Below are 27,826 nucleotides of genomic sequence, written 5' to 3'. Positions count from 1 at the left end.
CCCACCAAAACAAACGAACAAGCGGTGTGCACTGTGCACCTCTTCATCTTGTCTTTTGTATTTGCTTTGTAAGCAGCCCAGTAATGGTCCTAGCGGTCTCCCCCTCAGAGAGATGGTTGTAAGACGTCACACTCATACCAATTAGTGAAATGGACTTACTGGACATGTGCCACACAGAGTGACGTGTTACCGCAGAGTGATTAATTGTTTCCACTGTGGTGTGTCCCCCCCCCCCCCCCCCCCCCCCCAGCTTTTTCAGTATGCACACTGTCAGCATGAAACTGACATTTACACAAATATCTCCAGAAGGACACACACATACACCAACACAAAAGCGGACTCACTGTAAGAAATATTAAGACAACTACTGTTGGGCCCTTGTATCACTTCATTAACTGTATGCTTTGCTGAAATTTGGATCATGCAAATTGAGCATTTAGAAATTTCAAAATAAAGTGTTAACTCAAAATCTCTTATCTTCCTTTGTATCATTTTAGTTGTGTTGTCATTTGGAGAGAGAGCACAGTTTGCGGTGAAGCTAAAATAACAAGGAGCATGCATGACTGGTGTTTCTATTGACATTTGGCTAATGAGGTAATCCCTCTGTGTAAACTGGTGTTAAGTTATCCAAACAAATCACCTACCATACCGTGATGCTTCTTTTCTACCGATAAACTGTTTGGGTTTAACTTACCGTACAAAGGTTTCCTCCTGTAATGATTTTCCAGTGGACTGACATTTACACGGTATGTTGAAGTGAAAAGAGTCACAAGTCTGTCCTCCATGAACAAGTTGCTTTTGGGTTACCTAGATAGTGTACAGTTGACCTGCTCTTCTTACTGTACCTCTCAGGAGCTGTGCTGCTGGTGAAAAGGCAGAAAAATAATTTAAGGTTAAATGAAGAGACAGAAAAAACACAACAGAGTTGGTATGTGATAAGGAAAATATGGATGATACTGAATGGAAAAACGATACAGAAGAGATGACACTTTCAGATAATTGATGAGAACATTCGGCATGATAAATGACAAGTGGAACATGTGTTATAGAGACTGTTGGGGTGATGTAAAATTATACAATTGATAGAAAACTACATTATTTATTTATTTTAATAAATAAACAGGAATTGTTATGTTTGTTGTTATTATATATTTCCATAAGTTCCTGATGTATTTTTAATACAACTGTGACCTTTTCGCCTAGCTGGTGTAAAGTCCAACTAAACTCTATGTTAAAACGAATTAGTCTGTAACTTTAGCTGGTTCATTATTTGCGTACACCTCGGAGACTTAAGGTTCATCTTTTTTACTTGAGGTTTATTTTTGGGGCTTTGTATGCCTTTATTTAGAAACAGGACTAGATAGTGGATACACTCAGAACTCAGGTACAAAGAGTGGGGAATAACATGCGGAAAGGAGCCACAGGTCGGATTTGAACGATGGGTTGACGCACTAACCACTTACGCTGCTGGCGCCCCAATGTAAGCTTCATCTTAACTAGTAGAGTGTAACATCCGAACTAACTCAAATATTGTCCTAAAAATTGCATTATAACTAATTGTGATGAGACAATCAATTAAAAGCTTTTTTTTCTTAATGCAGTGTTTGTTACAGTGTTTCCTACTGTGCCTAACAGTTTCTGAACAGATTAGCCGTTACCGCCATTATTCGGCAAAAAGAAACTGTAATGTAAAACCGGACAAAGCATTATTATACAGTGAAAACTAAAGCCTTCACCTGTTTTCTAATGAGCTTCTAATCTAATGTAAAATAACATGTGACATCCAGTAACAGGATTAGCCTAGATGGCTAGCTTAGACTAATTCATCATAGACATAAAATAGTATAACAAATAGTGTACGTTGACACATGAGAATTCACTGTGTACACGGTGCTTCACTATTTACTTCAAAGCACCAATGTGAAGTCATATTATCTGAGCCTCAGAGCCACGTGTCTAGTAAATGAACATTTTTCACTTTTTGATGAGCAAGTGTGATTGTAACATACTCTACCTTCTGAGCTTCCCACAAGACTCAAACAGAAAAGAACAACAAACTCTCTCTCACACACACACACACACACACACACACACACCAACACTTCTACTGCTAAAGGAGTTAAGTCATTAAGTTGCTGCTGCCGAATGCTAACGAATGCACAATTAAGCTGGAGGATGGCCTCCCTCTCCAAAAGGAGGCCCCCGACAAAGAGAGGAGATACTTTGTTGGCGTCGGGAAGGCAGGCTAAAAAAACAACACTGGCCTCAGTGTGAGGGCAGAAGGGGGCACGTATATTAGAGAAGGAGATGGAGGGAAAAACAGCAGAAATAAAGTGGCAGCTTAAGGGGGAGGAGTTGTGCTGTAAACAAATATATCACAGCATCCATGATGTATTTTACAAAATTGTATGAAACAAAAGGAAAAAAAAACAAGTGTCCTAAAGAAGAGGCTGGATCCATAGAGCTTTTTGTACACAAGTGATAAAACACCATGTTTTAGAAGTGCTAGTTATTTGAATGTGTGCCTGTCTGTTGACATTCTGGTCCAGCCTGAAATACCTCAACAAATATTTAACATTCTTTTGAAATTTTTTTGATGTACAATCATTATCCCCAGCTTGTCAAAGCCTTCACCTCGGGCTTGTTTGTGTCGTCATATTGTTGTTTTTGTGTTTGCTGTTTTTGTTCTGTGGTTTCTGGTTGGTTGGGGCTGCAGGCCAACAGGTAACCAGAGGCAGCTAACTACAGGTCCATAGGTCTGTACTATGAAGGAAGTCACAAATGATATCAAGCTATCCAACAACAACAACAACAACATAAAGAACACTGGAAGGGGAGGCAGGTGTTTGAAGGGTTGAGAGCTGCTGAGGGAAGAAAGTGGGAGGAGAAAAGGGGATATAAACATGTAGGGAGGGAGTAATGGAGAGAGGAAACAAAATGAGGAAAGAGGAAAAAGGCACCAATAGATAAAGGAAGTAAGAGTCCATGTCCCTGACACCACTTTGCAGCCGAGGACAAACTATCACTCTCTATCTTAGTCCCTCTTTCATCCAGCCTTGATCTATTCTTACTGCAGAGCCTCTGGAGTGCCTGCTCAAACAGTTTGCCATACTGCCCACACCACACATCATTTGTTAACGGGGGGGAAGCCAGAGTTCTTCTGGTTCTGGTGCAAAGCTGCATAGCAACCCCCGCAGCACTTCCTGTTGGGCCGGGGGTTGAACGCCGGTGCCCGTTGTTCGCCACAGTGCCCCCTCTGCCTTTAGAAAAGCAGCCGGGAAGCAGTTCACTTACAATTGGCTTTGTGGCTCGTTGTGAAGAGAAGAGAAATGAGCGGAAAAGGCAAAGCACCCCCCAGTTCACTGCACTCTTTAACAGGCAGGGACCTCCATATGCTTTAACGGTACCAATGGCTTTCTTAAGGGGCTGACATGCTATCTGTATTCAGTATCTTTCATTTCCACTGTTTAAATAAAGAAAAACTCTAAACACTTGATTAGAAAGATATTTTTCCCATGGCTTAAAATCCTGTAGAAAGTTAAGAAACTGCCCATTCAGTAGAAGGACACAGGAAAATAGCTGTAAATGGAAACTGTGGCTCAGTTTTTCGTCCACCCTGCAGAGTTCTGTGATTAAAGTCAAACTTTAAAGTGGTTTTACAGCCAGGACTGCCAGGGGCCTGCGGGGCTAACACACATAAGCAGCTTAAGTAAGCTCAGACATTTACTAGACCTGCCCTCTTCACATTACATGCAGTGACAATGGGAACATTTTGTTGGTCATTATTCCATCCCTGCTTTTATGGTTAGTCTATGTGCTCTATATTTATTTCTTAAAGGATCAGTCTAGTAAAGTACAACAAAAAAAAACAGTAAAACTAATTTTTATCATGCAGCAGATGATGCAGGACTCTCGGCAAACGTTTTGAAATCACCTGTACACAAAAGTATATGCAGACTGCAACATTCAAATAATAGCCACACCTCCCTTTGCTAACTTATCATCACTTTATTTGAAGGGAGTGTCTGTCATATATTTTGGCTGCTTGTTATTTATGATGGAAACATGTGAAGTTCTCTCTGTGGAGATCTCTGATGCTGGTAGAGCCTCCATTACAGGACATCTAACTTACTGTACTTAGATAGATAGATAGACAGATAAATACTTTATTGATCCCAAAAAAAATACTTGACACTATACAAAATAGTTTACTTTTAATGTTTAACTATTTGGTAAAATGTAATATTCAAAAAATATGCCAAAATATGTGTATCAAGTTTAGATTTGACATAAATAGAATACATTTGCATGATAACATTTACTGTCTCACACCAGCAGCATATATCAACTGATTGAAAACTGAAATGTAGTTATCTCTCATCGGACTTCTAAAGTTTGGTGCAGATAAACATCATATTTCAAGATATTCCAGGCAAAATATTAGGCCTGATTTTCTTCTAATAAGTAAAACTAGCCGTCAGTGAAGCAAGCACTGTTAACTTTCCTGAACTCAGATGTCCTCAATGAGATGGAAGGTCTCATTTCAACAAACATACAGCGCATCATTTTTCTGACCACTCTGACATCTCTCCACTAATGCACGTCTGCAGGTCCTGTTTGTGCATGTGTGTGTGATTCGGGCCTATGTGTGTGGGAAGCATATCGCTCAATAACAGAGTGTAAACCAGAATTTCCATCAGGGATGAAAAAAAAATTCAAGCAATTCAGGCCTTATTTTTGCTTAAAAGGTTGATCTGGACATGTCAGGTGAATGTAGCTTATAATACATAATAATGAGATGCAAGACAAATACACTTGGTAAGATTTGAGTTCTTGCAGTATGGATATTGTGTGTTTGAGTAACGACCACTTCCTCTGAAGGTGTTTAAAGTATTAAGGCTGCCCTTCATTTATATGTCCATGTTTCAGAGCCTGTTGTGCCGGTTGTTGATTTTGAAAAAACTACAACGTGGTTAAGCCTTGAGGTAAACACAAAAACACAGCATTTTGTTTTTGCTAGCGCTAATAAAGATAAACACATTTGTTTTGTATGTTGTGCACATTTATGGGCAAAAACATTTGTTTAATGATCAAATGATTGTCATGCCAAGACCAGTGAAATCTCTGCCAAGACAAACAAAGAGAGACTTTTTCTCATGGCTAACATTTGACCCATGAACAACAAATACAGTTAAAAGTATCACATATGTTCTGGCAGCTCCAGTGCCCTGGTATGTTGTTCCTTCTGGTTTACTGCCATGATAAGAAGCATGCTTAATAGAATTGGTTCAAAACATTGTAACATTTTGGCTATAAAATGTTCAGTTTATTACAAGTATTCATCACTTAACAGTAAAAGTTTCGCTTTATTGTGTTCAGCAAAGGTAAATTTGAAAATGTTCATATAAAAGTTTCATATAAAAATAGGTGTTTTTTTCCATAGCCCATAATATTTTTACAGCACACAAGGTGAGCCAGCTTTTAAAAAACAAAGAACAATTGTGCATTAGTAAAAAAAAGGTAAAAAATGTGTCAAAAGAAAGTAACAAAAGAGAAGTAAGAAAAGAGATAATAAGACAGAAACGTTTCACATGCTGGTTACCAAGGACTAAGTGTCCCATAATACACTCTTGTTTAGCATATGAACCTCTATCCCCACCTAGTGGTCGGTATAACTCATTACAACAACGTCACCTTAGCTTAGCTGGAAAGAGACAAACATCAAATGTCACCTTCCTAGAATGATTTACTAATCAACAACGTGTGACACATAAATGTATGATACATTTAGTTATCAGAAATAATCATTTTTATTCAGATCAATTGTTTCAGAACTACTTTGTTGCACAATAAGTAAATTCTCTCTCTTTTGTGGATCAATAATTGCATACATTTTATAAGCACATTTGCACTTTATGATTAAAGGTACAACTTATAACCTTATTCAGCATTCCTCAACAGGCTGACCTGAATATCAGGCCCATACTTAGCAAGGCATAAGACTATGATTCATGTCCAACAAACAACTTACTTTAGTCATGAGCAGGAGATTATTAAAACTCTTTGTCAATGGCTTGATATTTGTTGAATATATTCATGTAGAATAGGGCATTACCAAGTTCTTTTCTAGCTCTTATAAAGAGTCAATATTATAGGTATTATAGTATAAAGTGTGCCAGAAGCTGTTGCAGCATTCACTAAACTCTGCCATGTTTTTTGTATAACCAAAGTGAAGACCTCTGTAATGAGCTTAGCGGTGATAACGTTCTCACTCTGTGACAAGTGTTGACTAATGTTGACATAAACTTGCTTTCCTTGCTCCTTGCAACAACAAAAAAAGTGTCACACTGAAACTATCTTGCTTATCGTCACACAAACACAACCAGTTTTACTGGTTTGTGCAGGGTTGAGACATCTCAATTGCTCAGTACTTTGGAAATGTGAAACACTTGAATAGAGTGAAATATCAGTCACAGCCTGAAATAAGATCTCCAGTCCTAAACTGTGAAAAATGAAGTTTTCTCTACTCAAATATAAGCCTAAATGTTTTGTACGGACAAATGCTGTGGTATTATGAAAGTAGAGACTTGTCTATTTCTCACACTAAACCTGTTAAATCTTCTTAATACTTTCCATTTTTTTGAAATTAGGTTAACGCCAAAAAAAAATACAGAAAATCTGAATGACTTTTTAAACATGGTCTCACATTAATGAGTCACATGGAAACAAAAAAAAACAATAAACCAGACAGATGTCAAAGCAAGGCAATAAAAGTTCTTCCATTCAGAAATGTTCTAGAAAAAGACAGATTTGACCTTTTTTACAGCAACGAGAAATGCCCTCATAACCTCGCGACAACCCTGCTCAAAGGTTGTTATTAATCCTCTCATGGATTTAATGACAACGTCTCTAACAAAAACTTATTTAACTGATTTCTAACCAGCAAAACCTGCCAAGCACACAGCTCCTCGTAAGAAACAAACAGAGATAGTAGAATATGGGTATAGTCGGATATTGTGGTGTACAAACATATTTATGTCATGTGAATACTGCTTTTTGTATCTTTTTTTAATTTATATTTATTTATTTATTTATTTGTTAGGGACAGTGCATATTAATGAACAGCTGTAAAAATGCCAGATTATAGCAGAAGTGCTAGTTTCCATCTGTTGTCCCTAGACAGGTAACAGAGAAAGACAAATTACAAATAAAATACAAATACAAATACAAAGGCACAAGTGACACAAGAATATAATAGAGGTTAAAGGTTAAAGGTGGTCACAGACTTGGTTTTCTTTTATCCACTGTTTGAGGTGTGGTTTGAAGGTTGCACATGTTTGTGAGTCTCTTATTGTGAGTGGGAGAATATTCCAATATTTAGTTCCTTTGACTGACAGAACAGTTTGTCCGATTGTAGTGCGTCTGTATGGGACCATTTAAAAAAATAATTATATTCTATAGGCTTTATATATTATTATTATGCTTATTATTTATTTATTTTCAATAGGTAGACAATAGCATATTAGCTATTTTGCTAAATCGTCTACTGATTGACATTGGGCTAACCAGACATGATTTTTAACTTAAAATGGTCTAAGTTTATTTATCAGGCTTTAACAACTTTTCCAAAAAGCTGATAACACTAGTAGGCCGAAATGAAATTTACAATGCATAATTACAATACTGATTTACCAGGAATTTAGCGCACTACAGGCTACAGCCAAATTTTAGGGCTTGTCAGATTTGAACCAAGCAAATATATCAAAGTTGTTCTTTTAGGTTGTTGTAGTTCGCATACTTTCCACCTGTCCACCTGTCCACCTGTCCTATGAGCTGTAGCCTTTCATCACCTGAATATGACAGGTGCAGTTTTCCTTGTGACTGTACCACCCTCCTGTTTTTTTTTTAATGTGGGCGGAGTTTAAGTTTCTGGAAAACTCCCTGAGTCTCTGGTCTGAACTGAGTGGAGTCAGAGAGCAGACACACAGTCGGAGGAGAAGGGATACCTACCTGTTGGACAGCAGCGGAGTCTGGTTTAAATTAATATTACTTCGTTTGACTTTCTTTACTTCACCTGTTTTCTACTCGGAGACGGTCAGAACCTGAGGCTTCAGGATGACAGACACTCTTTTACCAAACGGCATTAAAGGCAGTGGAGGAGAAAACACCTACTTCAAAAAGGTGAGTTTGCTTTTCGTCACGTCACCTTCCGAACAGAAAGAGACTACTGAATATCCGCCTGCTGTTCAGTGAGGGAGAGGGGTTATTTACTGCTGGAAATGTGCTCATATAATGACGTTTACTTTCTGTCCCGGCATGTATAGTGCTTGACTTTAATTATTTAATTAATTATCGCTCATGTAGCGTAAAATAACTCGAGAAACTAATCTACTATCACACTCATCATCCTTTCCCCCTCTTCATGACGAACTCATTCTGTTGCTTCAATAGTTGGGTTATTTCCATGGATAATGAAGCCAAACAATGTCAGTGTTTCACAAGCTGTGGCCTCAATTAACTGGCAGGGGAAACATTTAAATGTAAACCATAAAATAAATCAAAGTTTTATTAAAAGCGCGTCATGGAAGAGCTGACGATTTTTAAAAAAACCCACCTTTCTTTGTAAAAAAACAAACAAACAAACAAACGTAGTGTTTATACAATCAATAGCTTAGGCTACTTTAGCTCCTGATGTGTCAACAACAGCAGCACTGTCATCTCCATCTGGTAGTGTGTTCGTGTGTTTGTGTGTTCGTGTGTGTGCGTTTGTGTTGCTCCAAGAATAGCAGTATCTCCTGCAGTTACTGATAGTGGGATAGGCTGAAAGGGCAGTGACTAAACATCCCATAATTAACGTAATCAGCTGCTCCCTGCTGTTGTCAGAGGGGTGATGGTGATGGGCAGTGATAGGCTACCCCTGGTACATTTAGGTAAGATTAGCCTTCTGCACTTGGTTAAGTTTTTGGCATGCTGGGTTTGTTAATACTTCTTTTTTTTTTTTAATCCTGTGAAAATAGTTCAGTATTTCCACAGAGCTCTGTTTCCATTTGTTTTCTTAAAAAATGCATACTAAATGACTGGTAAAATACCCTGGTCATTGAGGTCTCTATTCTTTTAGCTGCACACATTGGATGCTCTGGATAACTGCATCAGCTGGACGATTATAATGTTAAATAAAGTGACAAGTTGTCTTAGCTGCTCGTCCGCTCCTCAGATAAGAGGATTCATGCCTGCCTTTATTTGTGACCTAGTTAAATACATTTAATCATGCTCATTAGCATTAGCATTCAATGAGTCAGGACCAGCAGATGTACTGTTACGAGTATTTTGTTTTACTTTTTGTCTATTGTCAGTTTAACATTATAATGCAGGAATAAACTGATTTGTTGGTTGGACATCGGTATCGGCCAAGTGTGACCTGTTGACAGACATCGGCCCATCTGCAAACAGTTTGCATGCACCAATTCAAGTTAAAAGCCAATGTTTATAACTTTTGTTGCATCAACAGTTCTGCCGATTTAGGGAAGAGTTGTTTTAATTTGAAGTCATCCCTTGGAGTTATGACCTCAGTCTGGGAGTCTTACACAGCGTCTCTGGGATGGATCAGCGTCTTGCAGCTTGTAAAAACCTTGGGATCGAGTTGGCTAAGTTGTTATAAATAAACGTCCCTGGCCCTAATTTTCACCATTTATGCATCATCACTATTTTTAAGAGCCTTGACTTTAACCCAAAAACAAAAACAAAGTGTTTTTTGTCATCTGCCTCTAGCTGAGAACCACAGGTCTACATGAAGGCTATGAGAAAAACAGTAGTTGGGTAATAAACTTGTGTATTTTACTAAGTTCCCTGTCTGCCATACTGTGGACCATGTGCTAGTGTTCACAACTCGACTGTTTTTATAGACAAGCTTGTTTAGATGGGCATCTGAACGGGGCTTTTGTGCCTTACAATCCCTCCGAATCCCCCTCTGAACACTGTCTGGATTTAGGTTTTGTGCTGCACTTCCTGTGTCTATAAAAAGGTCAGTGGGAGCCAGAGTCTGGCATGGGCATAGGGCATGAAGGGGCACTGAGGAGCCTAATAACTATTCACAAGCTGAAGCTATAACCTTCATTAATGTAACTCGTCTAACCTTTTCCGTGCTTCCTACTCTCTATATTTCCTTTGTCCTTCATTGAAAGCTCAGGGGTTTTTACTCTCATTGCAGAAACCTGTATGAAAACGCATGCACATTTACTGAAACCACAAAGCAATGAGTTCAGCGTTCTCATTTTGTCATGTTTAAAAGATTTGCAATTTGGAAAGTTTTTGGGTCGAATTTACACCAAGCGGAGCCAAGATGATATTTGCTTCCATGCTCTGTGCCCCACTTTCCTCCTGGGTGAAAACGAGTTTAATGATTTACAAGGCCTCGGTACAAGGCCTCGGTACAAGGCCTCGGCGGGCTCGGCTGATGCTCCAGGGAGCTGCTGTGGTTCAGGGCTCCCTTCCCAGCCCTCCACTGTTTCACCTCCAGCTGGCTGAGGTCCGACTGGATGGTTGCAGGATGGAAAGATGGCAAGACAAAAGGCGGAATAGGCATGTTTCTTCTCCTCATCCTCCTCAGCCATCGAGAGCATTGACGTAGAATCTGGCCAGAGGCTGTCCTGCAGCCAGACCACAGACACAAATTGACAACATGTGTCCCATGGTGTACAAACCAGACGAGCGCCTTGGACTTGGAGACACACTTAGAGTCCCTCAGCAGTTTGTTTAGGAAAAAAAGTCAAATGAGAGGTACAGCTGCGATCAGATATTGTATTTTTTAGCTTTCTCTAAAAGTGGATGTCTGTTTTTTTAGATTGATTCATGAAAGTGTCCACTGGTGCTTGGTTGGATTTAGTTTGTGAAATCAATGACGTAACTCTCACATGAATTCAGCTCAACACTCACTTCAACAAGTGAATATTTGTTGTTTATTTTTAGGTGATCCAGTTAACTGGCTTAGTTGGTGTTGCCCCTTCTTGGATAGTTTCCAATCTAATTCACCAGTTACATAAACCATCTAACTCATGGAATGTTGCTCTACATATCGTGTGTGAAGCCTTTGTTATATAACAGCAGACTGATTTGCTGTCGGATGAATTTGAATATGGACAGGACTGTCTCTGTGTTTCGTGCTAATGAAGTATTTTGTACTCCCAGAGAGAAAGGCTGGACTGTTTATGAAGGGGTTCAATTCCCTGAGTGGTTCAGTGGGTTACACAAGTTAGGAGCTGAGCCAAAACTAGAAGGTTCACTGCCATGGGTCACTTGATGTGATGCACAGACAGTTTTCATTGAAGTAGTGTGAGTAGTGGAGTCACAGAAAGGTAGTACAGCTTTATATCTTAGCTTTTCTTCTTTTTTTATTTAATTTTGATCAATTGAGATCCATAGAGATCAAATGCACCGCAGGGAATTTCTCCACTGAGGTTGGCAGGCCAATCCAAAGATTATCCCAAGACCTAGTTTGTAGTGGTGTAAGCCACACTTTTTTTTAATGATACTTAGAAAATAATTTGTAATTACAAATGAAAATAAACATTTCTTAATATCACAAAGTCTTCCATGCAGGATTTTGTTTGGATTCTATTCAGTTGTCTGCAGGATGATGTGATGAGCACATTTCATACAATCAGAGACATTTATATCTACTTACATAAAAAACTGAATTATGTGATTACACTTAATGAGCTCTTCCAGACATTTAAACCAAAAACATGTGTTTCTTTAAAAATATATAGTCGTCAGCTTTGAATATATCCACATAGGTGTATCTTGGCTCTCTATTAGAACATGAGTTGATATCTCTGAAGTCCTAGCTCATGTTGAAGCATTTCGTCATTTAAAGCCACACCAGTATTGACTCTGGTTTGGTTCACGTGTACATGTGCGCGTTACAGGGACAGCAACGAGAACAGAACACATTGCACACATCATTATAAGTCTATCCAAACACTGGTGAACATTTCAAATAATGGTTTGCTGACGCATGATCTAGTTGTGTCCTTGGAAGTCATGGCTGCTTGTGAAAAAACCCCAAATATTTGTACTTTAGATGAGATCAAACATTTCTCTATGGTTGAACACAGTGGGAAAACATTAGGCATAATGAAAGTTTACAACTTAGCAACATAAGTAGCTTATAGAAATGTCACATATTGTTCCCTTGAAGATCGCCTATTTCAAGCGTAATGACAAAAGCTGCTGACCTAGAGTTGACTGTGTAAAACAATGTCTGAGACTACCCAATAAAGAAGATCCTCAATCTCTCTCTGTATGTTTCCTAGAAGCAGCAGTGTTGTATTAATCCATCATCTATCATCACTTATATAAGTGTTGTGTACTTTATTTTACATTTATAGCATTGAAATATATAAAAAAACTGTTTTTTTTAGAGCCGTAAAATCTCTGGTTTCATGTCTTTTACCTGAAATTTCTCGAATCATGTGACAGACGGGACAGAACCTGATTGGACAAAGTTCTTAAATGAGTCTGAATTAAAGCTCTGTAATGGAAATGACCACAAAGACTCACACTACATTTCTTATGGATGATACATGAGGTAAGCGGTCACAAGTCAACTGATCAGTGTAAAGTTTCTTTTCTGCATCACAATTATTTCTAGGAGTTTCATTTCAAACTACACACATACCATGGAAACATGACGTACTGCTATAGTAACTATCAACAAGAAGCCCCTCCCTTCATCTTTTCAACACACATAGCTCATACTTTTTATATAATGGATGACGTGACAACATACTTTTAATAAGTCCACGCCCTCTTCAGTTATCCTCAGCCTCCATCTAATAATAGCTGCTGCTATGTTCAGCGAGGCCACACCTTCTGATTTCTTTGAATCAGCTCTATTGTGAAATTAACAAGGCTTTCATTCATAGAAATGGTTAATCATTACACTTTCAGGTCACTGAAGTGACTACAGGAACACTCAAGTCTCCTCAGCAATCTGGCACCTTTCCAGCTACCAGACCAACTTCCATATTTGGACTTGAACCGGCGACCCTCCGGTTCCCAACCCAAGTCCCTACAAACTGAGCTACTGCCGCCCTCCATAACTAGATCATACCTGGTTTCAGGTGACCCTTGTTGCCTGGATGACGTCAAATTCCTCGGCCCACCTTTTGATAACTCTTTTTACCGGATGTGTCTCATGGATTGAAGCATAAAACATGACTCAGATCTAATTAAGTAAGATGTGACATGCAGGGGAAACTAAATTCCAGTCCCATGAGGTCACATCAAATATTTAAAAAGAACAAAAAGACAATGCCTTTGAGCAGTATCATCAATAGGTATTTTTTTGGCAGTGTTATACAGCTGAGAGTAGAAGCTGACAGGAAGCAAAGGGGGGACAGAGGCCAGAGAGGGATGAAATGTAATAAAGCTGCTGGATTCTAATGCAGGATGTGGCTTTTATTTGGCGTATGTCTCCAAACATTTGACCAAAGAGTGAGCCGATATCAATAGTTGTTATATCCTGTAGTGTCTCAGTTAGCTAGATCTAACTGCTGACCTCTTAGTCAGACAAATGACTTCAGTGTAAAAGTGTCCGAACTTGAGGGCTGGAAACAAACTGGTTTTACTGAGCCGACTGGTCTCTGTGCATCGTGTTTTTGTTGTCATCTGAAGTACAGTAGACACACCTCTGCTTTGCTGTGTGAGTCAGTCAGTGTGAATGTCTCAGGCTAGTTTATCTGTGCTTTTGTGAATGACGGCATGTTGACACAGTGAGGCTGTGGTTGTGATAAGGACGAGGACACACAGTGCAGCCACACACAGGACAGTAGCTGTGAACACAGTGAGAGCAAGTCTTTGGATCGAGTACAGAGATCATTGATAAAATTATATTAAGATTAAATAATGGCTACTTGTTTTGATACCAAGGCAACAAAAATACAAGTCATAAGCACCCTAAAGTGAGTCATTTCTAGGGGTGTCAGCATCAACGTGTTAATCTTGATTAATTAAAGGTCCCAAATGTATGCATTATTTTTAATCTAAATTAAATTAATTGCATGCTATTTTGTCCCTATAGACACTCTAATAATTCTAGATACAACCCTCATCTGAAACATGTTTTATAAGCCAAAGGTGAAACTCACTAGATGTATTTATGTGGCTTCTAACGTTGTTAAATTTAAAGCTTATGGAAGCTAATTGATTATTTCATTAGCAGACTACTTGACGCTACATTGACTAACATTGACGGTACTGTTCCATCTTAGTTCATGTTAGCTCGCAAAAATATGATGTTTGAAGAGTTGTATGAGCAGATGCCTTGAACATCGTGGAAATAAACGTCAATCGAGTTGCCGTAAAGGTGTTTTAAATCTTGTCTGGGATCCTGGTAAATTCATCAACCCATTGATTGATTTGTTCAAAGGAAAGGTTCTGGTCCAGCAGTGAGGTTTCATACAGACTTCACTACACGCTGCTCCTTTCCACCCTGAAAAATAGCCACCATGAAAATAAGGTCAATTGTTTCCAAGGCATTCATTGAAATGTAAGAACTATCAATACCCAAGTCAGTTCACATTTTTCCACAATGTACGCAAAATGTTTCCTCTAACGATGCAGTTTCTCCCCATATTTTAATCTTCTGTTAGTTATCTTTTGCTGACATGTGTTTTTGCATCTCTTTTTTTTTTTTTGTTCAGGGTTGTAGCCCGTTCGCCCAGACTGGACGAAGCAAACTGCAGAATAAGCGAGCCGGTCTGAACCAGGAGATCATCAAACAGATGAGGATGAGAGCCGGAGCTGAGAACCTGCTGAAGTAAGAACAAAAACTGATGACTGTTAACTCATGCTTACATAATACTCTACACTCATGTGTCAGCTTAATTTTAAACAAAGCGTTCTTAATGAACAATAACAGTGAATCATTCCAAAACTGACATTTTAATGCAAAACACAAAGAACCCGAGGGTTTGAACTCCAACACAAGCCATTACAGTTATGAATGTGTATGTGTTACATAAAGGACAGCCTGCGGTTTATATCTTCCGGCTCCCTCATTCATTCTTCATCCATCTGATGGTATAGCAGTCTGTTATGTCACTGTGGTATATGTGACCGCCAGTAAACTGAAGTCGTCTGTCATCGCTCTGTCATTAGTTGTCATGAATTCTTGGTAAGACTTAAAACAACGAAGTGGGCAGACAATATTCCCTGATAACAATCTTGAGGAGGAGCATTCCTCGTACCCTGACAACAAAGAGCTACTGTGACATGTGGCTTGGAGGACAACCTAACAGAAATGTCAACATCGCTGAGCCTTTTGTATTTTGATTATAAGCTGCAAACTGCGACGGTTCCTGTTAGGGCTGGGCCGATAGACGGTGCCAGCGTCCATCACATATGGGTGTCATTGACCCCAACCACTTTAAAGTGATTTCAAAGCCAAGACTTCGGTTGTTTCGTTATTAAGTTTAGTGCATCACTAAATTCTAACGGTGTAGCCTTCATATGTCTCATGTTTTTGATTGCATAATGTTGGAGTGTCTGTCAATGTCACCTGTGAAGGTGAAGCATCAGACGCACTGCACAGTCAGTTAAAGTAAAAGTGTGAGCTGCATCTCTGACAGCAACAGAGCAGGTCATCACCTAACTTTTACACAGTCTGTATCTAAAGTGGTTTAGATCACTTCACTGGCAGAGACGGACAGAGTAGCTTACACAATGTACAAACAAACAATTTACATTCTACAGTACACTTAAAACAAGGACAACTCAGACAAAGTAGCGGTGACGCATAGTACTAAACTATAAGTAAAACTAATAAAACTGCCATGTACAGGCCTTTGGGTACAATACATGTCAAAAGTATCGATATATATAAGAACAAAAACAACACTCGTAGGAGACAATAGTGCAATGGAGAGTGTAAAGGTGTAAATGAATAAAAGGAGAGGAAGATGGTGAAGTATTCCCATATTAACAGTGATTGTAAACAGTGACAATGCTCTGCTTCCATCACAGTTATTGGGACACATTGTCTGTCGTAGAAGTGTCAGAGTATGTGTTGAACCTCTTCCTTTCATGTCAGCCGTCATGTTGAACTGAGCAGCCACACAGCCTGCGGTGCTGCGTCCACAGAGGATGCATAAGGGATCTTCTCAACTTTTTATTGTAGAGAATCAAAATAATAAATATTTAAAGAAATAACTTTTTTTTTTCTTTTTTTTTTAAGTCAAACAACCTGTACCCCCTTCTGATTTTTGTCTAAACTAAACATGACAGTATGATAGAGATGAGCTCTGCAGTAAGCGTGCAGCTGACAAGCTGTCTGTTTGGACTCCACAGGTCTGAGTCACACTCAGTTAATAGTGAGTAGTGTTTCCCAGATGTTTACTTGTGTGGTTAACAAGTTTTCAGCCTGTATTAGTTATGATGATGTTGTGTCTGCAGAAAAACAATCCCAACACAAACGTGGATATCATTGTCCATGTTGACGTTTTACTCGTGTCATGATTATGTAGACATTCCCTCATCTGTTTTCTGTCTTGGTTTGAGACGGGCTGATTGTCTGTTGTCTGTTGGCAGGTATATCTACATTGTTTGATTATCATATGCATGTGAAGCTCAACAGGAAACAGCTGAAACTACAACTTCTTTTTTTAAAGCAGTAACATCATAAGCTTTAAGATAAACTCCCGCACACTGTCTTATTTGCAAACAAACATTTATTGGCAATGTTTCGGTACCAGACCGTCATCAGGCAAAAAAAGTCAGTCAAAAGTTTTTTCTAATTTAAAGCAGTAACATCAACATAACCTTATACTGTCAGTGATTTAACCAGAACACAAAGTATTTCTCAAAGTCCTTGATGTCTTATAGCCACAGATGCCAATAATAGCAAAAAGATAATGTGTCTCAAAATCCATTTTGTGTTTATTCTCTTTGATTTTAAAAATGCAGCAGGATAGTCCTCTTTGCTGAAATATCTGCTCTTGTAGGATTTCTCAGTAGGTACAACTAACCAGAAAAACAAAGAAGTTAATCCTCCCACATAAACAACCTAAGAACTTTTTTTCTGTCTAGTTTGGCTTCTGCTTTGCACACAAACAACCATAATTACTGAAGTGCTTTTAACAATTTTACGCTCCATGATTACATTGGACTTAGTTTTGCAACCTATGGTTTGAGCTTCGCCTTGAGGGCGAACTTAAGTCTGATGCTTGAAGTGAGTCAGGTATTTTGATGTGTTGTTTCACAGTGTCTGAAATCAGAAGGGTTTATGGCCTGCTGTTACAAAAAGTTAATCACAGCATACTGTAAAATAGATTGGACAAAGCACACTTGTTCAGATCAGACTAAATATCTGCTCCACCTGTCAGAAAGTGAAACATGTTTTTACAGAGTCTACAATATGAGAGCTTTTCATTGTGATCTAATGTGTAGCACTCAAGTCAAATGCCTCTGAAAGGCTTTTAGACACGTAGTTGACTTAAGAAATACTTTGTAATGTGTCACAACTGACCTGAAGTCAGTCACTTTTGTTTTAGAAAAATGCTGATTTTTTTTCCCGTCGACTGACTGAGTGGGTGTTAAGTGGTGTTCAGGTTAATTATAGGTCTTATTTCAGCTCAAAGCGTTAGCCTTGGTCAACTTTAAAAGGCGTTTTAGTTTAATGATGAGCACATTTAGGTTTATAATTGGATCATTTCGTGGTGAGATGAAGGATGACTTTCTAAATATCATGAACATTTGTTTAGTTTGATTGGTTATTTATAGAAAATAATTTATTTGATTCAACCTTTCATTTATTATTGTTAGTTTGATTCCCGGTCTGTGTTTATGCTGTGACAGAGCAGTTTGATCTGTTTCCATGAAAACTTTTAAATGCAGCACTCCTCAAACCTGCCACACTGGAAACAAAAACATGTTTGAATTCACTTTTGCTTACTTGGTAAAAGAATGGCTGCAGAAATGTGACGAGTTAAATCAACAGCTGTGTGACAAAATGTAAACAGAAATGGAATAATGTAAGCTTCAAAAAAAGTGATGTTTATGGCAGACTCACTGGACTGGATTTCATTATGTTATACAAAGATTCCTTTTGTTCTGCAGAGTTAATGTGTCTCAGAAGCCTTTTTCACACATGCACTCAGGAACAGCTCTAGAAAATGTCAGATGGGACTGCCTCTGAAGTGGGCTCAGGACACAGGACATGTAAAAAGAACAAAATAGAAATGGCAGATGATGCAACAGAATCTGATGCTGCAATGACAGTTTTTGCCTTTACTGTATATTGATGCTAAATGTAAATGGACGACAAGAGTTTTGTAAATGTGTGTAGACACCAAAGCAATCAGGACGGTGTTAGTTGTTTATGTTATCTTTTCTCTCAAAGGTGAATGAGTTTAGAAAGTTTAGGCTGCAAGGTTTGACTTCCAACCTGGACACTTTGGTCCACGTCTACCTCACTCATTTATCCAATAGGTTTTCAGATCTGCTTTCTTTTTTTAATTTGTTTTAAGATTAGTCTGGTAAGAGAGGATATTGCTGTGCGTGCGTGTGTGCGTGCGTGCGTGCAATAGGCCTGTCTTAGCCCACTGTCAGCTTCAGGAGCCCCCACATTCCAGTAGTACTTCACAGTCTGTCTGCCAAGCCAAGGCCAGCGGCAAATGGACTTGGTTGTGTGTGTGTTTGCCCACCCAGCTGCAACACAGAGAACAGCCTGGATGCATTTTTGAGTTTCAGGTATTATTGTCTCAGGTTTATTTTCCTCAGTCAAACACTGGGTGCTCCACCTGTGTCCTCCATCTGTGTTTGGGAGACAGTGGACATGACAGAGTTGCCATGTGATCCTACACGCTTGAAAGTGGAGCTTGAATCTGCCGTCTGTGCAGAAGTATGGCCCTCTGTATGCTGATATTCTGTAATATGCTTTCTTAAAAACGTCTTATTAAGAGAGGTTATTTAGAGTCATTATGACCCATGAAGAACCCCTATCTGTGTTTTTCTTAAGTAAACTTTGGGTCAGTCTCTCTCTTTTTTCATTCGGTGCGATCAATTTCCCAACCTCACTTTTTTTCTATTTCTCTCCTGTTCTGCATTCCTGTCTCTATCAGCAACAGGTGGAGTCAGTCTGGTCCGACCAGTTCTCTTCTCTTCTCTTCTCTTAGCTTGGGTTAAGAGTGTGGTTTAAAGGTTATTCCTTTAACATTTAGAGAGCCCTCTCAGAGGAAACAATATATCATTTTTACAGGTTTAAAAGTACTACATGTGTAAAAACAAAACTTAAAGTAATTTATTAAATAAGTGTAATTATCCTTTATAATTACAATAATATTAGATCAGAACTGAATTAATCCTGAAGGAAATTCTTGACTCAGAGTTATTTTGTTCATCTGTTATGAAACTAAAATGAATGTCATTACCAGTTTTCTCTTCTCAGGTCAATATGTGTTATTCTGCCAAAGATCTAAAAGGGCCTCTGAAGAAAAGAGGATGGGGGAACTTCAGTGTAACCACTCATGCTGGTTTTACAGTCTGATTCTCACGCTGTGTGGATCGCTATTAGATATTAAATCTGATATTAATAACAGCCTTGGGGCTCTCGAGCTGGCATCTTTTCCATCCAAACCACAGCACCTCCACCTCCTCCTCCTCCTCCTCCCCTCTGATGGTTTCGCCAGACCAAACCTCCTTAGAAACCCTCAAGCAAGCCTTAGGGAAGTGGTCGTGTGGTGTCATTGCTAAGCAGTGGCTGACAAACCAATTTGTTGCATAGAGAGAAAGAGCAGAGAGAACCAATTTAAAGTATCCACTGTTGGATGGAATAAACCTGCAGTAGACTTCACTGATTTTCATGAACAAACGTATATTTTATACGATTTTTGAGCTCCTATAGGGTCACAACTGTTTGGCCAATATATAATGGTGCTTGTGGTGTATTAGTGCCAGGGCCTCTGCTGAACTTTTTAACTTCTGCCTACCCTCACTTCATCACGTCTCACCTGTCTTATTGAAATTCACGTCCTCTGTAATTACAGGGTAGAGAGAGAGAGATCAGAGACAAGAGTGTGTGTCTCAGACTGACAGCAGTGAAACATCTTTCACATTTTCAGAGCTGGGCGGGGATGTAGGTGTGGGGTTTGTATCCAATTAGTGACTATTGTACGATTCTATGTGTGAAGATTCCCTGTTTAACAGAGATAAGAATAAATGAGACCACTGCGTCTTTGTGTGCTCGTTCTTTACTTTCAAGCTCCAACAGACCGAGTGAAATAAAGGTTTGTTTTCACTCGCAGACAATGCATCATAAATCCTGCTTTACAAATGATCTAGACACTTTGTTTTAGTATGCAAACACCCACACACACATAACCTCAGATGTAATATTATTACCTTTTCTCTGCTTTGCACTGCAAGCCCTACCATCTTTTTAGTACACATACACACGGTGGAAAAACAGTAAAAGATAGTAAAATGAAAAGTTGTGGACCTCTGACCTTTTTTGATTTCATAGATAAAATATTGTCCCATGGGAATAACATGCAGGGATTGCAACTGTGATTCATAAATCTTGGTTAAGCTGCCGTGTGCTGGAGAGTAAATGAAGTGCGCAGCAGGGCACAGTGACGCAGGTCTGTGGTCAAAAAATGCCAGTAAAGCACGCTTGTTTTAATAATCAGCTGCAGGAAAATCTGGCTGCTTCAGAGCAGATAATAACAAGGCAGACGTTTCTCCCCTGTTTTTGTTTTTGTCCCATCTCATTATTTAAAAAAATTCAATGACCTTTTTTCCTTGTTTTCATTGTGTCTCTGCATCTGTCTCTCTGCAGGGCTTCATCCAACAACAAAGTCAAAGAGATGGTTCTACTGGAGTTGAGCTACGTTAACTCCAACCTGCAGCTCCTGATGGGAGAGCTGGAGGGACTCAACAGCTCAGTGGACGTGTACCAGAACACCCAGTGAGTACAGCCATTCGTCTACTGGCTTGTTAAGGACAATGACAGTACATTTATTTAAACAGAGAAATTAATTTTGAACGGCAGAGTACATTTTTGCAGACTTGTTTGTTAGTAACACTTTAGATTTGAAAAACCCCACAGGAATGAGGACTGTTCAGTGATCTCACTTTCCTCATTTGTTTGTTTATTTTCATTCCCATTAGCTTTAGCATAGCAGAGGCTATTCTTCCTTAGGGCTGTTGTTTAAATTTACTACACAATACATTATAGAAGTCACTTTATTATTCACAATGTATCACTACAAACATCTCATCACAATACATTCATTGATGGAAATCATCACACTATTATAAACACAGAGTTAGAAGAACGTTTAGATACGACACGTTGGTGAAGTCATCGTCTCTCATACGAGAATTGCAGACAAGACATCAGTATGATAGTTAATGGAGGCTAAAGACTAAAAACAAAGATGGTGTGCACGAGTAAGCTGTTTAACTGGACCAGCTGGTTTCTTCAGGAAACAAAACACAGAGCAACAAGGAAACAATGAGGCAAACTTTAAAGGCAAACCAAGATTAGCATCGAGCACAGAGCTCATCTCATGTGAATGGGTGTGACGCCGCTGATAGGTTCTGGTGTTTTCTTTCTTTAAACAAGAGCCGAGTTCACAGGGGTGTGGAATAAAATGGAGAATGTATGTCATGAAGATGCACGCTTTGTCCCTGTCATGTGTCAGCTTAGACAAAGACATGACAATGGTTTAATGACTAAATGGAAACATAAAGGTTTATACAAGCAGTTACATTTATTTAAAATGTGTCATCCACCTGTGCCCTAGATACAATCTTTATTTACATATTTACTGAAGTCTGTTGTAATTTTTTTTATATTAAGAAAACACTTTTGTGTTTTTGTCTCAATTTTTAGCAATTATGATTGATGAACAGAAGGACATTTCAGCATATAGAACTTTAACTTCTTAAAGAAACAGCTGACAGAGTGCCATTTGATCATGTGTTTTAATTTTTTTCCAAAAAAAAGGAAGCCCAGAGATGCTCCAATTATTGGATAGTGATGAGCTTTAAAAGCAGCCAAAAGTGCTGATGCCTGTTACCACCTGTCATCATCTCCGTCTCCGACTGTCAGTCTGTGTGTTTGTATCAAAAAAGCAACCACCAAGATTCTATATGTAATAAAAAAAAAGGTTGGGGGAATATTTTAACTATAATCATGTGGGAGAAAAACGCAGAGAAAGTACAACTTCCGCAGAATAAGACAGAGAAGAGCAGGAAAAAAAAATCAAGCATGTGTTGCTAACCCGTGTGCTAACTGTTAGCGCCACGAGGCAACAGCTGGTAACTGGCAGAATTTATAGTCATAGGTGAAGGTGACGATCAATGCAAGAAATATTTGAATGAAAAAGAAACAAGATTTATAATTAAATGGAAAATTAAAAACAGAAATGTGATTTGAAGACTCTAAGATTATGACATGTCTGCTTCCAAGAGGCTCTTCTTGTTTAAAACACTTGAGTCCTTAATAAACCATCTGCCCAACACACACACACGCACACACACACACACACACACACACACACACACACACACACACACACACACACACACACACACACACACACGCACATTTCTATACACACTAAATCTACACTCTTCATTTTAATGAAGTACAAAAATAATTGTATACATAAAGCACAAATATAATATTTGTTCTCCACACGTTATAAAAACATGAAAGATACACATAAGAAATGCTTTTCATATACAAGCCAAAACACACAAATACACTTGTGTCTAGATGCCACGTTGCCCAGGACAACAAATCACAACAGACCGCTGAAGTGAAAACAAAGGTGGGGTGATTGTGGAGGTTATTGGTGGGGGGGGGGCTTGTTGTATTGTGGTTACTGTGGTTACAGTTCTAAGGGTCATTGACAATAATCTTACCTTCTTTCAGTTCCAAGCTGCTACTATTGGCCATTTATATTAATTGAAAAAAAAAAAGATCCATTCAAGCTTCAATGGAACAAGCTTACACACCTGCCTTCATCAGAGATTCAAATCTAGAGTTGTTTTTATGGCCATACCAGTATTCAGATTTTATGGGAAAATGTATTACCCACCAATGCCACTATCAGCACTGATCTGATGCCATCATTTATCACCCCGCCATAACAATTACCTTGTTTCATCTTACCTGTAACAGCAGCTGATACATCAATTATAAACGTTATGGCAGAAACGAGCGATTTCTGTTTAAATCAGCAAAGAAGAACATTGTCTGCTAGCAGTCAAACTTTAATCAGTTTAGCCAATTGTCAGCAATCGGTGTTTTACCATGACACATTTTAATTAAAGATAACTAATACTCGTAATAACAAAATAAACTATAAAGCTGTGTGCTCTTAATTAATCCCAAACTGGGATATTGTATGTTACAGAAGCAGGTAAAAAATCAGTTTTGGAACAAATCTAGATGTACTACAAAGAAAACGTGGCAGACACTTTCTGCTGAAAATCTTCATCGACATAGGCAAGAACTAATGTTTAATGTTGTTCAGCTGACTCTTGAAGACCCTAAATCTTTTTTTCAGAGAGTAAGAGCTTGAACTCTGAGCAGAGATTATGACTTCTATCAGATGACTAGGGGGGGGGGGCAATCGTGAAACCCAATGTGAAAATCCCTTTAGCTCATTATATTGGAATTCAGATTTAAGATTTACTTTTATTGATTTGATTTACTTAAATTTCAGTTTTTACACTCTGTAGGTGTACAGTGTGTGTGAACATGAACACACACATGCACAAACAGGATCCTATGGACATGCACTAAGGGAGAGGTGTCAGAGTGACGGAGCTGCTCACAGCGGGCGCTCCTGAGCTGGTGGTGGGGAGGGTTTGGTGCCTTGCTCAAGAGCACCTCAGAAGTGCCCAGATGCCTCTCAGTAGAGTATTAATTTAGTGTGCTCTGTCTCGTGACATCAGGTGGCCTTGTGTTGGGTAACATTCAGTCTCTTTGTCAGGCTGCTCACTGCTCCATCCACAGAAAACTGGCCTGCTGTGAAAATGACATCACCAGTATCCAACCATTGTATTTAAAAGAAGATTCAACCCATGGAAAGTCCAAGGTGTTCACACAGCCAGATTAATAAAAGGCCACACACACACACAGGTGTAACGGGAACATGTGCGATGGAATATTGGATATGTTGGGAAAGTCTTCATGGTTTTTTTTTTTTTATAGCAGGTGTCACAGTGCGACAACGCTGCAGAGCCACAAAGGCGAGTTATCTTCCTTCTCCGCTCAGCCTGAAATACAACCTCAGAGTTCAGTAAGGGAACAAAAAAACCCTCCTTGTCTTTCTTAGCTTTTCCCACAGGTCCACTGTCCCCTGAATAGTCTTGTTATTTCTCTCTCAGACCAGATTCAGCTGGTTTTAGCACGAGGTAATGCATAACCGAAAGCACATATATGTGAATGGTACAGAACACGTGCTGCACATGTTGTGAGTGACCTTATTGAACTGCCCCATGAACAAATATCACTTCAACATTGTATTCTTTGTATTTTTTTTTTTTTAAATGTCTGACATATTTTGTACAGTTCTGACGGTGTTATCCTCCTCGTGTCCCTTACAGAACCAAAATGTTGCTTGTGATCTGCGTTGTAGTGAATGATTTAGATCCTCTGTGTAATGTTCTTGATCTGAGAACAGAGGCTTCTTAAAGACCAATAGAAACGTGGAGATAAAGGCGGCAGCTCTTGGTCGCATTAATGAAGTTGCTAAATGAGATATAGAGCAGAGAATTGTGTGCACTCATCTCTTATTGAGAAATTACTAGCAGGGCCCGGCCGATGCAGGATTGTTGTATTCCATACTGATACTGTTTTGATGGAGAAAAAAAAATGTCCGATATCAATATATATACAGCGGACATCTTTCTTAGATCTATCTTCAATCTTTTTTTATTTTTTTGATTAATTATTTTATTTTGTTATTTTAAAAAAAAGTGGGCTTTTTGTGCCTTTAATGGAGAGGTAAGACAGTGGATAGAGTCTGAAATCATAGAGAGAGTGGGGAATGACGTGCAGGAAAGGAGCCACAGGCGGGATTCGAACCTGGGCCGCCCGCCCATACATGGGGTGCGCACTAACCACTGCACCACCAGCGCCCCTATCATCAATCTTTATGGATGGTTAGATAGATGGATGAGTATAAATCTCCACACACATTTACTGCCTTGATCCCTCAAATGCTGTTATAAATAACTTGTCAAAACGATTTATAATGAAGACTTTTTTTTGCATGTGTGTGGGTGCATTTACGTACAGTATGAAAGGTACTCAGAGAGGCCAATAAGATTTATTCTCTGTCTCAAATATCTCTTATATTACCTCCTGTGTGGGATCAGCCTGTTGCTAACTAAATCATTTAACTCTTACAGGAGTAAATGACTCCAATAAGACAGAATGTAGTAAAACAAAACAAAATGGTGTTTGAAGTTGTCCCATGTCTTCTGGAGCTAAAACCAGAGCTTAGCTTGACCTGTGATGCAGGTATCTGTTCCATGTCCTGCACACCAGCAAATCCATGATTACTGGAGAGGTGTGTGCATATCTCTACATGTTTATGTGCGGAAAGGAGTTGAAGTGAGCTTCTAAGAGGCTTTCAACATTTCCTTGCAGTACAGATATCCCCCCCCCCCCCACCCATGCCCCCCTCTTTCTGAGAAAAGCTCAGAGTGATCTCATCTTGGAGTACTAATGGATTGCACTGCGGCCTCTCTCTGGCTCTGCCGGGGCTTCTGATGAATGAAGGTTTCTGTGATTCACAGAGCCAGAGTGCCAGAGGAATGCTGCCTTATCATCGAGTGATGAATGAGTGTGAGGAGTGGTTTTTCCGAACCATTGGGTCTCGATGTTCGGGTCAGTGAAAAGACTGTTCTGCATCTCTGATCCCTTTTGATGGAATGAGTCCTGATTCAAATATGTCTGCGATAAGAACATCACATTGGCTCATTTATGTCGTCAAAGTTGGAACTGATTTGTGCAACTGTTGCCCTCATTTGAAGTTGTTCGAATAACCCTAAATGCCAAACAAATCCAGAGGCATCCCACGCTTGTTTTTAAAAGGGGTCATTTATTTGGCATCACCTCGTTCTCCTGCTACAGGAGAGGGAGGGCTTTTGTTTCTTAATAGACTCTGTCTGATCAGCAGCAGCTATCTGTCACATTATAGTTCCTTTGAGTTGATAACAAGCTGAACCTGTTTTCCATCTATACACTAAAGTCTAAAAGTCTATCTGTCAGCAGCGGGGTCCACCAGGTTCATGCAAGCAGAAAAAAAAAACATTAAAGCTAAAGCTGTGATCAAAGGAGAAGGTTAACCTGGTGTTCGACAGCAGCCTCTGTTTACTGTTTGAGGGGTTCAATTAGCGTTAGCACGAATGAAGCAGGGCTGTACCTCCAGAGTGATTAATCATCAGAGGGTTTTGTAGCTTTACAATCGAAGGAGGCGTGGGGGGCTACCTGTAAATCCTCACTCCTACAGTGTGTGCTCACAGCACCATCTGCCTAATCCTGACTCCTCCTCAATGAAACTATGCTTAAGATTAAGTCAAGGTTAATTGATGACAATGTGAACTTTCTCAAGTGACAAAGCTGCATCTAGTGCGATTGAGTTATTATCATTTACTAAAAATCTGAATGATGTTACTTTTCTAACCTTGCCTAAACTATAGACAGTGGGAGTTTTGTGTTGTTTGCTATCTTGAACCACACCTTAGAGCCTGCTTTACTGCATTGTTAAACTGTTAATGCGTCAGTAGACTATTAATGTGTGTGTGTGTGTGTGTGTGTGTGTGTGTGTGTGTGTGTGTGTGTGTGTGTCTGATAAAATCATCAGTAATTCCTCTATGCACTTCACTATTTTTTTGTAGATGTTCTTCTGCTGCTTGTGTTGCGTTTGTTTCTCGGTCGTTGTCTTAATAAGTCTGGGAAATAAGTACATTTTGCACCAATTTTTCCACACATATAAGTTTTAAACTTTATAATATAATATTTCACATTATTAAAAATGCCAACCAAATCTAGTGTGGATAAACAAGTCTTTGTATTGTCACAACATTAAAAACATAACTCTTGTGATATTGGCCCAGTCAACGGGTCGAGCTCAAATGCTGACCAATAGAAAACTGAACTGTTTGTTTTTCTGTCTGTCTTCCAGGGAAACATCCAACATCCCCCTCATTGCTTTGGGCCTCAAGGAGACTAAAGAAGTTGATTTCTCCACTTTCTTCAAGGTACAGAAGCAACACTCACAGTATTATCCAAAGTACTCTCTTAATGAAATGAATAAAACCTTAATTTTGTTCTTAAAAGTAGAGGTGATACAGCTTCAATAGTTAAGGAACAGGTTTGTCTCATTTAGCAAACTGGGTCATAGTAGAGACTGTGAGAGTCAACATGCAGCTCAGTTTTAATGTGGGAGCATCGTAAATGTCCTGATGGCACATTTACAGTGTGCTGCATCCTCTTCTGGTTTGCTGGCAAGTAATGTGAGAGGTGGAGAGGTGCTCTACTTTTTTAACTGTAAGCACACCTTAGTTTTAATGATGTGGTGTCTCCTGTCTGTGTCAGTTCAAAATGACGTGCAAAGGTGACCTAGTTAAGTCACGTTTTTAACGTCCAGAGAACTGTGCAACAACCATTCAAAATAAAGTATTGTATGATGAGCTGTGTTTGTTTCTATCAGGACTTCATCTTGGAGCACTACAGTGAAGACGGGAACAGTTATGAAGACGAGATTGCTGACCTGATGGACCTGCGACAGGTAGTGAAGAC

At 39.1% G+C, this 27,826-nt stretch overlaps 1 protein-coding gene across 2 annotated transcripts in view; it reads left to right on the top strand.

The window, feature by feature from the left end:
* The first annotated feature begins 7,957 nt into the window (after positions 1-7,957).
* Positions 7,958-27,826, top strand: part of rhpn2 (rhophilin, Rho GTPase binding protein 2) — a 33,453-nt gene continuing 13,584 nt past the window's right edge. For both annotated transcript variants that reach the window (XM_065953169.1, XM_020654243.3), the window contains exons 1-5: positions 7,958-8,181; positions 14,703-14,818; positions 20,834-20,962; positions 27,210-27,285; positions 27,738-27,815. In XM_065953169.1, the coding sequence (XP_065809241.1) occupies positions 8,116-8,181; positions 14,703-14,818; positions 20,834-20,962; positions 27,210-27,285; positions 27,738-27,815 (465 nt within the window). In that variant the 5' untranslated portion in view covers positions 7,958-8,115. The remainder of the gene's footprint in view (positions 8,182-14,702; positions 14,819-20,833; positions 20,963-27,209; positions 27,286-27,737; positions 27,816-27,826) is intronic.

Source organism: Labrus bergylta, chromosome 3, assembly GCF_963930695.1.
Source record: "Labrus bergylta chromosome 3, fLabBer1.1, whole genome shotgun sequence".
Lineage (NCBI taxonomy): Eukaryota > Metazoa > Chordata > Actinopteri > Labriformes > Labridae > Labrus > Labrus bergylta.
This window is presented reverse-complemented; position numbering and strand designations above follow the sequence as displayed.